The sequence below is a fragment of the Coregonus lavaretus genome (assembly GCF_964263955.1).
Source record: "Coregonus lavaretus genome assembly, chromosome: 20".
NCBI classification, from domain to species: Eukaryota; Metazoa; Chordata; class Actinopteri; order Salmoniformes; family Salmonidae; genus Coregonus; species Coregonus lavaretus.
The window spans coordinates 9070695-9084529 of NC_140007.1; the positions used below are offsets into that span (position 1 = coordinate 9070695).

Consider the following 13835-nt stretch of genomic DNA (forward strand, 5'->3'; position numbering starts at 1 on the left):
AGGTTTGTAGGCCTCCTTGCTCGCACACGCTTTTTCAGTTCTGCCCACAAATGTTCTATAGGATTGAGGTCAGGGCTTTGTGATGGCCACTCCAGTACCTTGACTTTGTTGTCCTTAAGCCATTTTGCCACAACTTTGGATGTATGCTTGGGGTCATTGTCCATTTGGAAGACCCATTTGCGACCAAGCTTTAACTTCCTGACTGTTGGCTTGAGATGTTGCTTCAATATATCCACATAATTTTCCTTCCTCATGATGCCATCTATTTTGTGAAGTGCACCAGTCCCTCCTGCAGCAAAGCATCCCCACAGCATGATGCTGCCACCCACGTGCTTCACGGTTGGGATGGTGTTCTTTGGCTTGCAAACCTTCCCCTTTTTCCTCCAAACATTACGATGGTCATTATGGCCAAACAGTTCTATTTTTGTTTAATCAGACCAGAGGACAATTCTCCAAAAAGTACAATCTTTGTACCCATGTGCAGTTGCAAACCGTAGTCTGGCTTTTTTATGGCGGTTTTGGAGCAGTGGCTTCTTCCTTGCTGAGCAGCCTTTCAGGTTATGTCGATATAGGACTCGTTTTACTGTGGATATAGATACTTTGAACCTGTTTCCTCCAGCATCATTACAAGGTCCTTTGCTGTGTTTCTGGGATTGATTTGCACTTTTTGCACCAAAGTATGTTCATCTCTAGGAGACAGAAAGCATCTCCTTCCTGAGCGGTATGATGGCTGCGTGGTCCCATGGTGTTTATACTTGCGTACTATTGTTTGTACAGATGAACGTGGTACCTTCAGGCATTTGTAAATTGCTCCCAAGGATGAACCAGACTTGTGGAGGTCTACAATTTTCTTTCTGAGGTCTTGGCTGATTTCTTTTGAGTTTCCCATGATGTCAAGCAAAGAGGCACAGAGTTTGAAGGTAGGCCTTGAAATACATCCACAGGTACACCTCCAATTGACTCAAATTATGTCAATTAGCCTATCAGAAGCTTCTAAAGCCATGACATCATTTTCTGAAATTTCCTAAGCTGTTTAAAGTCACAGTCAACTTAGTGTATGTAAACTTCTGACCCACTGGAATTGTGACACAGGGAATTATAAGTGAAATAATCTGTCTGTAAACAATTATTGGAAACATTACTTGTGTCATGCACAAAGTAGATGTCCTAACCGACTTGCCAAAACTATAGTTTGTTAACAAGAAATTTGTGGAGTGGTTGAAAAACGAGTTTTAATGACTCCAACCTTAGTGTATGTAAACTTCCGAACTCAACTGTATATACATACAGTGGGGGATTAAAGTATTTAGTCAGCCACCAATTGTGCAAATTCTCCCACTTAAAAAGATGATAGAGGCCTGTAATGTTCATCATAGGTACACGTCAACTATGACAGACAAAATGATGGAAAAAAATCCAGAAAATCACATTGTAGGATTTTTTATGAATTTATTTGCAAATTACTTTTTTGCATCCTTTACACGGATCAGTCGTCCTGGTCCCTTTGCAGAAAAACGGCCCCAAAGCATGATGTTTCCACCCCCATGCTTCACAGTAGGTATGGTGTTCTTTGGATGCAACTCAGCATTCTTTGTCCTCCAAACACAACGAATTGAGTTTTTACCAAAAAGTTCTATTTTGGTTTCATCTGACCATATGACATTCTCCCAATCCTCTTCTGGATCATCCAAATGCACTCTAGCAAACTTCAGACGGGCCTGGACATGTACTGGCTTAAGCAGGGGGACACGTCTGTAAGCGGTCTCGTCATTGTTGGTAATCAAACCTACTACTGTTGTGTCGTCTGCAAACTTGGTTTGTATTCTGCCATATTCCCCGTCACCTTGCCATGGTTGAATGAGGTGGTTCGCGCTTTCAGATTTGCGTGAATGCTGCCCTCTATCCACGGTTTTTGGTTAGGGTAGATTTTAATGGTCACAGTGGGCACAACATCACCTATACACTTCCTGGTATACTCAGTCACTGTTTCAGTGTTTACGTCTAAATTAGTTTCGGAAGCTACCCGGAACATATCCCAGTCCGTGTGATCAAAACAGTCTTGAAGCGTGGATTCCAATTGGTCAGACTGTGATGCGTGTGATAGAAGGAGTCAGAAGCAGGAGAGTAATACGCATCCAAAAAGTTTATTTCCGTCGGAAAACAGTTGCGCAAGCATGCGACAACAAAACTCAGGCACAGGGTAGCTCAACCGAGCTACACACAGCTCACTACAAACAATCACCCACACAGACAAGGAAGCCCCGTTCTGGCCCGTTCCTGCTCCCCGCGCCAAGCCAGTGGTGCGTGTGTCCAGTCCGGCACGGCCCGTGCCTGTTCCACCAGTGCCTGGTCCGGCACCGGTCAGCTGCTCCACTCCGGAGTCAGAGCAATCCGCTCCACCGGGGTCCGGTCCAACTCCAGTCAGCGGATCCACTCCGGAGCCAGAGCAATCCGCTCCACCGGTGTCCAGTCCAGCTCCGGCCAGCGGCTCCAGTCCGGAGCCGGTATGGTTTGGTCCACCGTCGTCGGGTCCAGCTCCAGTCAGCGGGACCAGACCAGGGGCGCAACGGGGAGGTGGAGAAAAGGTGGTGGTCACGCCCGGAGCCGGATCCGCCTCCGAGGCGGAATGCCCACCCGGCCCCTACCCTCTTGTGTTTGTGTGGCGCGGTCGCAGTCCGCGCCTTTGGGGGGGGGGGGGGGGGTACTGTCACGCCCTGGCTCTGGGGACTCTTAAATGTTGAGCCAGGGTGTGGATTTTTCTATGTTTAGTTTTCTATGTTTTTTGTTCTAGATCGTTTAGATCTATGTTGGCCAGGGTGGTTCCCAAATCAGAGGCAGCTGTAGCTCGTTGTCTCTGATTGGGGACCATACTTAGGCAGCCTGTTGGCACCAGTTAGTTTGTGGGATCTTGTTCAGTAAAGGTTTGTGTTGTTGTAACCTAAGGACTTCACGTATCGTTCGTTTTGTTGTTTTGTTCGTGTGTTGTGTACTAAATAAAATGTACGCTTATCACGCTGCGCCTTGGTTCCACAAGTCATCAGTCAACGTTCGTGACATGCAGCCTCAGGATATGTGGTTTCCAGTTTGCATAAGGTCCAGTGAAGTTATTTGAGGGCCGTCGTGGTATCGGCTTGAGGGGGGGATATACAAAGCCGTGACTATAACCAAAGAAAATTATCTTGGGAGATAATACGGTCGCCATTTGATTGTGAGATATTCTAGGTCGGGTGAACAGAAGGACTCGAGTTCCTGTATGTTACTACAATTACACCATGAGTCGTTAATCATGAAACACACACCTCCGCCCTTCTGCTTCCCGGAGAGATATTTATTCCTGTCTGCGCGATGAACTGAGAACCCATCTGGCTGGACTGATTCCGACAGTATATCCCAAGAGAGCCATGTTTCCGTGAAACAGAGTATGTTACAGGCTTTCATGTCTCTCTGGAAAGAAATCCTTGCCCGTAGTTCGTTGACGTTGTTAACCAAAGATTGAACATTAGCGAGTAGAATACTTGGAAGTGATAGGTGGTGTGCACGCCTCCTAAGTCGAACCAGCAGGCCGCTCCGAGTGCCTCTCCTCCGCTGGCGATGTTTTGGGTCAGCCGCTGGAATCAGTTCAGTTGCCCTGGGGAGAGCAAACAAAGGATCTGCATCGGGAAAGTCGTATTCCTGGTCGTAATGCTGGTGAGCTACCGCCGCTCTGATATCCAATAGTTTTTCCCGGCTGTATGTAATGATGCAAAACACTTTCTGAGCTAATAATGTAAAAAATAATACATTAAAAAAACAAAATACTGCAAAGTTTCCTAAGAGCTAGTCGCGAGGCCGCCATCTTCGTCGGCGCCAGGATCATCACACATTGTTATGCCAAAGACACACCAGAATGGCTTTCCAAGAGGTGTTGAGTGTCCCTGAGTGGTCTCAGCACTGACTCAATGATTCCTAACCAAATTGACTGAACTTGAGCAATTTTGACAAAACCAATGGACATATATTGTCCTAAGAGTTGTGCAAAGTTGGTAGAATATTATTCAAAATTATTCACATCTGTAATGGCTGCCAAAGGTGCTTCCACCAAGTATTAACTCTTGGGTGTGAAGACATACACAATCAAGACATCTTATTATTATTATTTTTAATTAATTTCAGAAATGTTCTATAGAAATGTGTAGTAGGTTGTGTAGATCTGTAGGAAAAAACCTGCTTAATTGCTTGCACATAACTTTGTGTCTAACACACCGCTGTAGAAACCACAGCCCCTTCCTTGCTGTTTACTCTCAGCTATCCCTCCCTTACACTTTTAGCCATCCTAACAATTCCAGCCATTCGGATAACAAATCACTCTGAGTTTTCTCATTTACCAACTATCAGGAATACTGCTTCTACTCACTGCTTCCGCCCACCTCATCCTTCCTCTCCCCTCCCTGCAACCTTCCACACATTTACTATGTCTGGCAGCATAGTGCCTCCAGGGCATGGTACTCGCAACGCCAGGGTTGTGGATTCGAATCCATTTGACATTTTACATATTAGTCATTTAGCAGATGCTCTTATCCAGAGCTACTTACAGTTAGTGAGTGCATACATTTTTTAATATCCCACAGGGGACCACTATAAGTCACTCTGTATAAGAGTTTTGTGCTAAATGACTCAAATGTAAATGTAAAAAATATGTGTGTGCGTACACTTGTGGACAGCAGGCTTGTTCAAGAGATACTCATCACTGCTGGGGGAACTACTGTATAACAATCAACATTCCCTGGAAGACCAGAAGATGTATGGATACATCTGCAGTAATGTATGCTGGTCTCCATAATGTTTGGTCACACACTTCATTCTTCACTTTGATTTGGTTCTGTGACTCCAGGAATGACCTTTTTTCATATACGGTAATGATCATCACCACTATAATCATCATTAAGTCTGCTTGTTGTTGTTTTCTGGGTGATGAAAGTTGAAGATAGGACGTTTATTTCACTAAGGTCAGGTGTGTGTGCTGTCTCTGAGATAACGCCAGGGCTGTGTTTCACCCCTTCCCCTCTCCCTCTCGCCTCATATCTTTAATCTTCTACCCTTCTCCCTGTCTTCCAGTCCTCCATCTCCCATACCTTCCCCCATCTTCCCCTGCCCTCTCCCTCTTCCTCCCCTCTCCCCTCTCTACTAGGGCTGTGGCAGTCATGAAATGTTGTCTGCCGGTTATTGTCATGCAAACTGCTTACTGTATGTTATCTGGCTATGCGGTATGACATAAGCTGTAGGCTTGTTAATTTAGCAGACAAGATATGCTTATAAGTCCCGCTTCATTATTTTATATTATACGATTTTATAGTAAGAAGAATATAATTGAACTTAGCTGAATAAAATAGAAAGGATATTTTTCCCATTCCGGAGCGAGTGCACATATGAAGGCTATGTTGAGCGTAAAAGTGATTATTTGAAACAGGTCCTATAGGCTACGCTAGATTTAGAGTTATTTGGCAACTTTAGTTGTGAATAATACAAACCTTAGAATGTCTTAGAAATCAAAATATATATGGGCTGCATGATGCGACTATAGGCTATTGATGATTTGAGAAAGTAACCAAAAAAGCTTGTGCTCTGTTCCTTGCCTCAGGCTGCACACACTGTTCTCTCATCAAGTGATCATATTTTCACCCATCAGACTATTCTCAATTTAATATTGTCTTTACTAATATGTTGAATACGTTTTGATTTAGAATGGCCCGTTATCAAATGGGCAGGAACAGGGGCAGTGGAAAAAAATACATGTCATCCACCTATGCACTCCAATAGCGAAGGGAGGCCGCTTTCCCGCCTGTTCGTTTGGTTAGGCTACTCCGGTATTTCACTCCATGCATCAACCACTGTTTGATGATTCATTTGGGAAACCATGTGAAATTTGTCCGGGAACATCGATAGTAAAATGTTTTCACAACAAAAAATATTTAATTAAACTGTTGACAGACCCTCTCTCTGTGTGCTCGAGAATGGAATGAAGGAGAGAGGGGAGGAGATGGAAACGCACGGTGGTGTGATATTCTGTAGCTAACGGTAGCCTAAAGTGACACCCTGTTAAAAAAATGCCCTATTACTATTCAAAATCAAATACAAATTCACTATTGTAGGCTAACTCTGTAACCGCCCTGCACAATCAATGAACCAATAGCATCGCCTAGGCCTACAGTGAGGGAAAAAAGTATTTGATCCCCTGCTGATTTTGTACGTTTGCCCACTGACAAAGAACAGAATTACAACAAAGAAATCCAGAAAAACGCATGTCAAAAATGTTATAAATTGATTTGCATTTTAATGAGGGAAATAAGTATTTTACCCCCTCTCAATCAGAAAAATATCTGGTTCCCAGGTGTCTTTTATACAGGTAACGAGCTGAGAATAGGAGCACATTCTTAAAGGTAGTGCTCCTAATCTCAGTTTGTTACCTGTATAAAAGACACCTGTCCACAGAAGCAATTAATCAATCAGATTCCAAACTCTCCACCATGGCCAAGACCAAAGAGCTCTCCAAGGATGTCAGGGACAAGATTGTAGACCTACACAAGGCTGGAATGGGCTACAAGACCATCGCCAAGCAGCTTGGTGAGAAGGTGATAACAGTTGGTGCGATTATTCGCAAATGGAAGAAACACAAAAGAACGGTGAGGAATCAGCCCAGAACTACACGGGAGGATCTTGTCAGTGATCTCAAGGCAGCTAGGACCATAGTCACCAAGAAAACAATTGGTAACACACTACGCCGTGAAGGACTGAAATCCTGCAGCGCCCGCAAGGTCCCCCTGCTCAAGAAAGCACATATACAGGCCCGTCTGAAGTTTGCCAATGAACATCTGAATGATTCAGAGGAGAACTGGGTGAAAGTGTTGTGGTCAGATGAGACCAAAATCGAGCTCTTTGGCATCAACTCAACTCGCTGTGTTTGGAGGAGGAGGAATGCTGCCTATGACCCCAAGAACACCACCCCCACCGTCAAACATGGAGGTGGAAACATTATGCTTTGGGGGTGTTTTTCTGCTAAGGGGACAGGACAACTTCACCGCATCAAAGGGACGATGGACGGGGCCATGTACCGTCAAATCTTGGGTGAGAACCTCCTTCCCTCAGCCAGGGCATTGAAAATGGGTAGTGGATGGGTATTCCAGCATGACAATGACCCAAAACACACGGCCAAGGCAACAAAGGAGTGGCTCAAGAAGAAGCACATTAAGGTCCTGGAGTGGCCTAGCCAGTCTCCAGACCTTAATCCCATAGAAAATCTGTGGAGGGAGCTGAACGTTCGAGTTGCCAAATGTCAGGCTCGAAACCTTAATGACTTGGAGAAGATCTGCAAAGAGGAGTGGGACAAAATCCCTCCTGAGATGTGTGCAAACCTGGTGGCCAACTACAAGAAACGTCTGACCTCTGTGATTCCCACCAAGTACTAAGTCATGTTTTGCAGAGGGGTCAAATACTTATTTCCCTCTTTAAAATGGAAATCAATTTATAACATTTTTGACATGTGTTTTTCTGGATTTTGTTGTTGTTATTCTGTCTCTCACTGTTCAAATAAACCTACCATAAAAATTATAGACTGATCATGTCTTTGTCAGTGGGCAAACGTACAAAATCAGCAGGGGATCAAATACTTTTTTCCCTCACTGTATATGTTCTCTCCCAGACTCATGAATATAAACTTTGGAGTGTAGCATAAGGGAACCAGTCCATCCAGTATGCATAATAATACAGTCCACACTCAAAGGCGATGACCAGAATTTGTTTAATTTTGTAATATAAGCTAGACCAATTAAAGACATCTTAAATCATTTTTTAAAAATGTTTTTCTGTGGTGCGTAATATGCGGTAGGCTATGTATTGTATAACGAACAGCACAATCATTATTTTAATTACGTTTCTTTTTCAGGCTTGGGCTCATATATAGGCTTATGCATATGTATAAGGTCTAATATGCATATCAGTGTTTTGAATTAATCATCACCTTAGAAAGCATGTCCATTTCGTTGATAGTCTTTGAAACAATGCCCACAATTATAATGTTTTCCACTCAGTTTCAACCTGTTGTTGAACTTCTTTCTTCAAATTGATCAATCAAAGTGAGGTGAGTTTTAAAAACACAATACTGTTTTGTTGATAAGTGTCTGAGGGGATTTTTTTATTGCATTGATGTCAGAATGGTTAGAAGGACAATTGAGCCTTGAGTACCAGGGCATTAGCAAGTTGGATACTACCAACACATGTCCAGAGTGCATAAGAGGAGATTACCGTGACTCAACGGTCACGTGGAATTTTACTGTGGTCATGTCTCATGACCGCCGTTGAGGCGGTAATACGGTCATCGCAACAGCCCTACTCTCTACTCACGGTTCTGGAGGTGAGCTCCGGTGGGTTGTCGTTGATGTCTGTGACAGAGATGATGGCGGTGGCCGTGTTGGACAGGCCAAAGTTCAGGTTGCCCTCCATGTCCGTGGCCTGGACTATGATGCTGTACTGGGACACTTTCTACAGGACAAACACACAGAGAGAAGAGAGAGACAGTTAAGAAGAGCAACCAGTGATCAAACGTACACACAGTGAAACAAAGCACTCAATGGTCAAATATACAAAACTGCATAATGAATACAAGGAGGTCAATGTATCCTCTTCTTTAGGTTGTGCAGAAATAATAAACCATTTTACACAACACATATTTTGTCTGTCTCTCACAGACGTTAGGTTGCCTCTACACCCACTGTGGTTCTCTCATCAACAAACATTTAGCCCGGTAACTGCTTTGCCAGTGTGGGTCCGGTATGTCTCTGACGAAATTAGAAGCAACATGGCTCGTTTATCCCCTCCCATGACTGTCCCCTCCCCTGTTCTCCCTCCCCTACCTTGGCCCCTACCTCAGGCCCCATCACTCACCTTAATGGGAGCCCAGGCACTGTGAAAAGGAACACTGGAAGTGTTCTTGGAGCTGTCTGTACAGAACAGCACAGAGTCTCCTTGCTGGGGGAACACAGAGAAATGTTCCCTCCATCTTCTTACCTCCTCCCTCTACACTTCACACGGTTGCTTTGCCGTTTTTTTGAAATTGGGTAATGTTCTTCTTTCCTCAAGTGTTGCGTTGGGGGCAACCAGCTCTCCTATGTGCAGCCTAGAATTGTACCCAACTGGGCACTGCATAGCAACCATTTTGTGTGGAAATGTGCTCCAGAATGGTGGAGAGTTAAGTATCAGCTGAGAGAAGCTGAACGTGTCACAGCTTTACACAACAGCCCATGTAAGAGCTGTCCATGGTCCTGCTCTGCTGAGCTGTCCATGGTGCTGAAACCAGCCGATTCACCTTAGAATGCTGCACTATTCACAGAGATATGATTGTATGTGTTTTTATAAAAGTGTGTTTGAGTTTGTTTGTGTGTGTGTGTCCCTCCCTCTCTCCCCCTGTCCCAGGCTGCAGTCAGGCAGGCAGGCAGGTAAGGGGGATGGGACCTGGGAGCTGTCAGGATAATGTGTCTCTTCCCTGGGATTCCCAATTACACTCACAGTGTCTCCCTCACATGCTAATTACTGAGTAAATATCCCAATTAGACTTTGACTCCACATCAGGAGGATTAGACAGCTCAGCTCAGCTCTGCTCAGCAGCCTCTCGACCCCCCATAACCACACACACATTCACATCAACACATGCACACACAGATGTGCGCTCACATGAACACAAACACACACACACACATCTTGTTTAGGAGCCCTAGCTGGCCCGCCAGTCCCATCAGTGAGGATCTACAGTGTGTACAGCAGGCCTACTAATTAGACAAGTCACTAATTATGTAGAGCACCTCGCAACCTCTCTAAACCACGACACATCACTAACTACTCTCCACACTACACCCTTTCACACCACACTGTCCTGTACTGTACTAGCTGCTTCTCTACAGAGCTGCTGTCATTGAGTCTACCGTTCCTCGGCCATGAAGAAACAAAGGGAATGAGAAAAGAGAACAGAGGCTGGGATGAGCTGAGTACAGGTAAAAAAAGACGAAGAAGAAGGAAAGCGAGAGGATAAGAGGACTATAACGATGAATGGGAAGAGTGAGGAAGAAGGGAAAGTGTTGAAAGGCATGTGTGGTAGGGGAGAGGAGTCAGGGGAGAAAGTGATAGATCAGAGAGGGGGCACACTTAGACATCTGGCTTCTTGGAGAAAACCTCCTTTAAACTGGACTCTCTTGAGGAAAGGCAGGTAGAGAGACCTTATGGAACTGTAGCCGAACTCTGAAAACTGGGCTAGAGTAACAGCGAAGCCTGTACCACTCTCTCATTCGCTCTCTGTCAGCCTCCTGTTCTGTTAATTATTCATGTTTATGTATATATGCACTCAGATTTCTGCAAGGTTAAGGGCGTTCTTATCTGTTCTCTATGGGAGTGATGGAGGAAACCTTCTGAGGTACATACATTGGTGTGCGCCAACAGAAAGATTGTGTGTGGGTTTGTGTGTGTGTGTGTGTGTGTGTGTGTGTGTGTATGTGTGTGTGTGTGTGTGTGTGTGTGTGTGTGTGTGTGTGTGTGTGTGTGTGTGTGTGTGTGTGTGTGTGTGTGTGTGTGTGTGTGTGTGTGTGTGTGTGTGTGTGTGTGTGTGTGTGTGTGTGCGTGCGTTTATTAGCTATAATCCAACATTGGGAATGAATCAGGTTGGATTGGCAGTGTTCAGATAAAATAGATATTGAACAACAACAGCGGTTAAGCTAAACTGTTTCCTCTGTCTTCATCAATTTCTCTAATTTTCTATCCATCCCTCCCTTCCTTCCTTGTCTATCTCCCATATTGTTCCCTCTCTGTATCACTCTGTTATCTCTCATCCCTCCCTTCCTATGTTTTCTATTTCCATGTCCAACTCATCAGCCTGTCTCTTCCTTCCTGTGTGTTTGACAGGTGTCAAGGGTGCTATCTCTCTCTCTCACACACACACACACACACACACACACACACACACAACTGAAGGCTCCATGATGCGTTGTTAATAGGTCTGTCTGCAGTGACAGGTGGCTAGGGTGATGCAGCAGAGAGATTCCCTTTAGGGCGTTGATGGTGTTGTCACAGGAACATCCGTGTCACTTAAATAAAGATGTTAGGATGTTGTCATAACGTGACAGCTCCATAAACAAGGTGACCTCCGGGGGACGGCTTGGAAAACGCTGAGCAGCGCATGACGTGTGGTGACAGACACCCATGAAGAACATGCTAGATGGGCTACAACCGCACACACCCTAAGACCCAAAGATGGAGTTGAGTTGAAAAATACAATGTAAATAGCCTACAAACAACACACCGCCTGATTCTGTTGCAGAAGTCTTTCCCGGAGGCAGTTCCAGCACTGCTATTACCACAACACAAACACACTGTGGGAAATGAACCTTCATTTAATTACATTATCCTCATTTCTTATGTGGAGGGCCAGGAGTTGTTTTGACCTGACCAGGAAGACTCTCTACTTTTCAGTGAGAACACATCCCACCAGGGTTACTGACCTCGCGGTCGAGGCCTGCTGCCACGGTGATGATGTCTCCGGTCTCGCTGTTGATGGTGAACATGTTGGGGATGGGGCTGTGTGGCGTCTGGGAGAGGATCCGGTAGCGCACCATCCCATTGGCCGTGGTGTTGTCATCATTATCAAAGGCTGCCAGGTGCATCACAAATGTACCTGAGGAAGAGGAGGCAACAGTCAGTCCGGGCGTACTGTACACTGGGACAGACAAATGCAAACACATTCAAACCAAGGTTATTATAGTTTTGTGTTTTTATTAGGGCTGTCAAAGTTAATGCGTTAATAACGCGTGACAGGTTTATCGGCATGAATTTTGTTTGCGTCACCATTTCTTCACCACATGGAACCGCACTTTTAAGCGCACGTTTTCGAAACAAGTTATTCTTTTCATTTCACTTCACCAATTTGGGCTATTTTGTGTATGTCCATTACATGAAATCCAAATAAAAATCCATTTAAATTACAGGTTGTAACGCAACAAAATAGGAAAAACGCCAAGGGGGATGAATACTTTTGCAAGGCACTGTATAATACCTATCTAGGTGGTATAAGATCTGTCAGGCTTCAGCAATGTCTGAGCAGAGAAACATGACAACATGTTATAGCAATCTGGTGCCCGACTGCGCAGTTGATGACGTTGTACGCAACCTCTGGTTGATGCATGCAACGTCTGAGCAGGGGAACGCGACCAATATTTGCGGTGCTGCTCGTGGCAACGTCATCTCGCTGAGTATACCTTTAAAGTAAAGTAAATCTCAATGTGACCCGCCAGACTCAGAATCTTGAAAACCCCATTAGAAAAAAAAAGCTTGAAAACCCCAACATAAAAAAAAAAGTACTAAATTGAACATAATTCATGATGGTTTTTGTTTTATGTTGTTTTGGAGTCAAATATAATAGTTTCAGTATAGTTGTAGTTTTTCAAACGGGTGTGTATTTTTATTTTTATTTTTTTGTTTACCTTGGTTCACACACACACACACTGATCTCTCACTCTCTCTCAATCCCTTTTTACGCTCTTCTCTCTCTCTCTCTCTCTCTCTCTCTGTCCCAGTCTCTGTTTCTCTTTTCTCTCTCTGTCCTCTCCTCTCCAGCAGTAGTTTCCATCCAATTCTAATTACCAGAGATAGTGATATCATCCCAGTGACAGGCCCCGTCCGGAGATAATTCACACCACAGCCCCCATTTCAAACTCCATTACATTTCAAAGCAGCATTTGTCAATGGGGAAGAGGAAAGAGAAGGAGGATTCCAAAGGAGTGGAAGAAAGACCAGAGGAACACAATGAGAGATAAAGGACAGGCAGAAAGGGGCTTTGCGTTTGGTTTGGTTCCAACGAGGGAAAGTATCAATCTTCCACCCATTTTTCTCTCTCTGTCTCCCTTTTTGGAGAAAAAGAGGGAGGAGAGATGGAGACTCACACCGTGTCACCCATCGCCTGGGTAATTTTATTAAACGCCGCTCTTAGAGGGCTTAATGTGGACCCTTTCTACGGGCATCCTACTCTGTGCCTGACAGGATTAGGGCCCTAAATGACTCTTTAATTTGAAAACTAATTCAACTCTGTAATTGGCTTCCCACTGAAACCACTGGAGCTCTAGATTCCAAAACTATTTTTTTAATGATTATTGTTCGGCTGCATGCTACCGCCGAGGTTTGGGGATGTGTGTGTGTGTGTGTGTGTGTGTGTGTGTGTGTGGGAGAGTTTGTTTCAAAATCAGTTCAGAGTGAAAAAAGTGAAAGAAAGAGAGCATTAGTGAGAAAAGTAAAGTACAGCTAGCCCCTGGAAACCTCTTCAGATTTCAGATCACCACCTGTGCAATAAGACCTGGCTCATCAGCCTTTTTCTCAATTTTTCACACACACATGCACACAAACACATTTACACACACACACAAAGCTCATCTCCCTCGTGAGGGAACACATGAAATGAGTCAGTGGAGCTACAGCAACAGCTTGGTACATTTAATCCTCAATATCCTCTCCAGCCACACCATCCACAGCTTTATGGCCATGCTGCCCAGCACTATAGCTGGCTAAATGAACACACTGCAGGACAGAAGCCCTCCATCTGAATAAATGCCTCTGGGCTACATCAAGTGGAATGTGAAGCAGAATTAATCTATAAAAAATAAAAAACATAAAAGCCCTGAATGGTATCCTCTTTGGCTCTATTGTTCTCACACAGAATAGCAAAGGAATGTACAAAGACTGTTTTAAAACTCACTATTCTCTGCAGTGTGATTTATGTAGTAACTTTCTTCCGTCCATGTTTGTGAGAAAGAAGTGGTGTTTTATCCCTC

General features: G+C 44.4%; 1 protein-coding gene across 1 annotated transcript in view; it reads right to left on the reverse strand.

Moving 5' to 3' along the window:
- The window catches only part of LOC311147944 (cadherin-4-like), a gene marked incomplete at both ends in the record, with an annotated part of 240110 nt that overhangs the window by 53655 nt on the left and 172620 nt on the right, over window positions 1-13835 (reverse strand). Inside the window, 2 exons of the mRNA XM_084184792.1 lie at window positions 8377-8514; window positions 11517-11689. Coding sequence (XP_084040918.1) covers window positions 8377-8514; window positions 11517-11689 — 311 coding nt within the window. The remainder of the gene's footprint in view (window positions 1-8376; window positions 8515-11516; window positions 11690-13835) is intronic.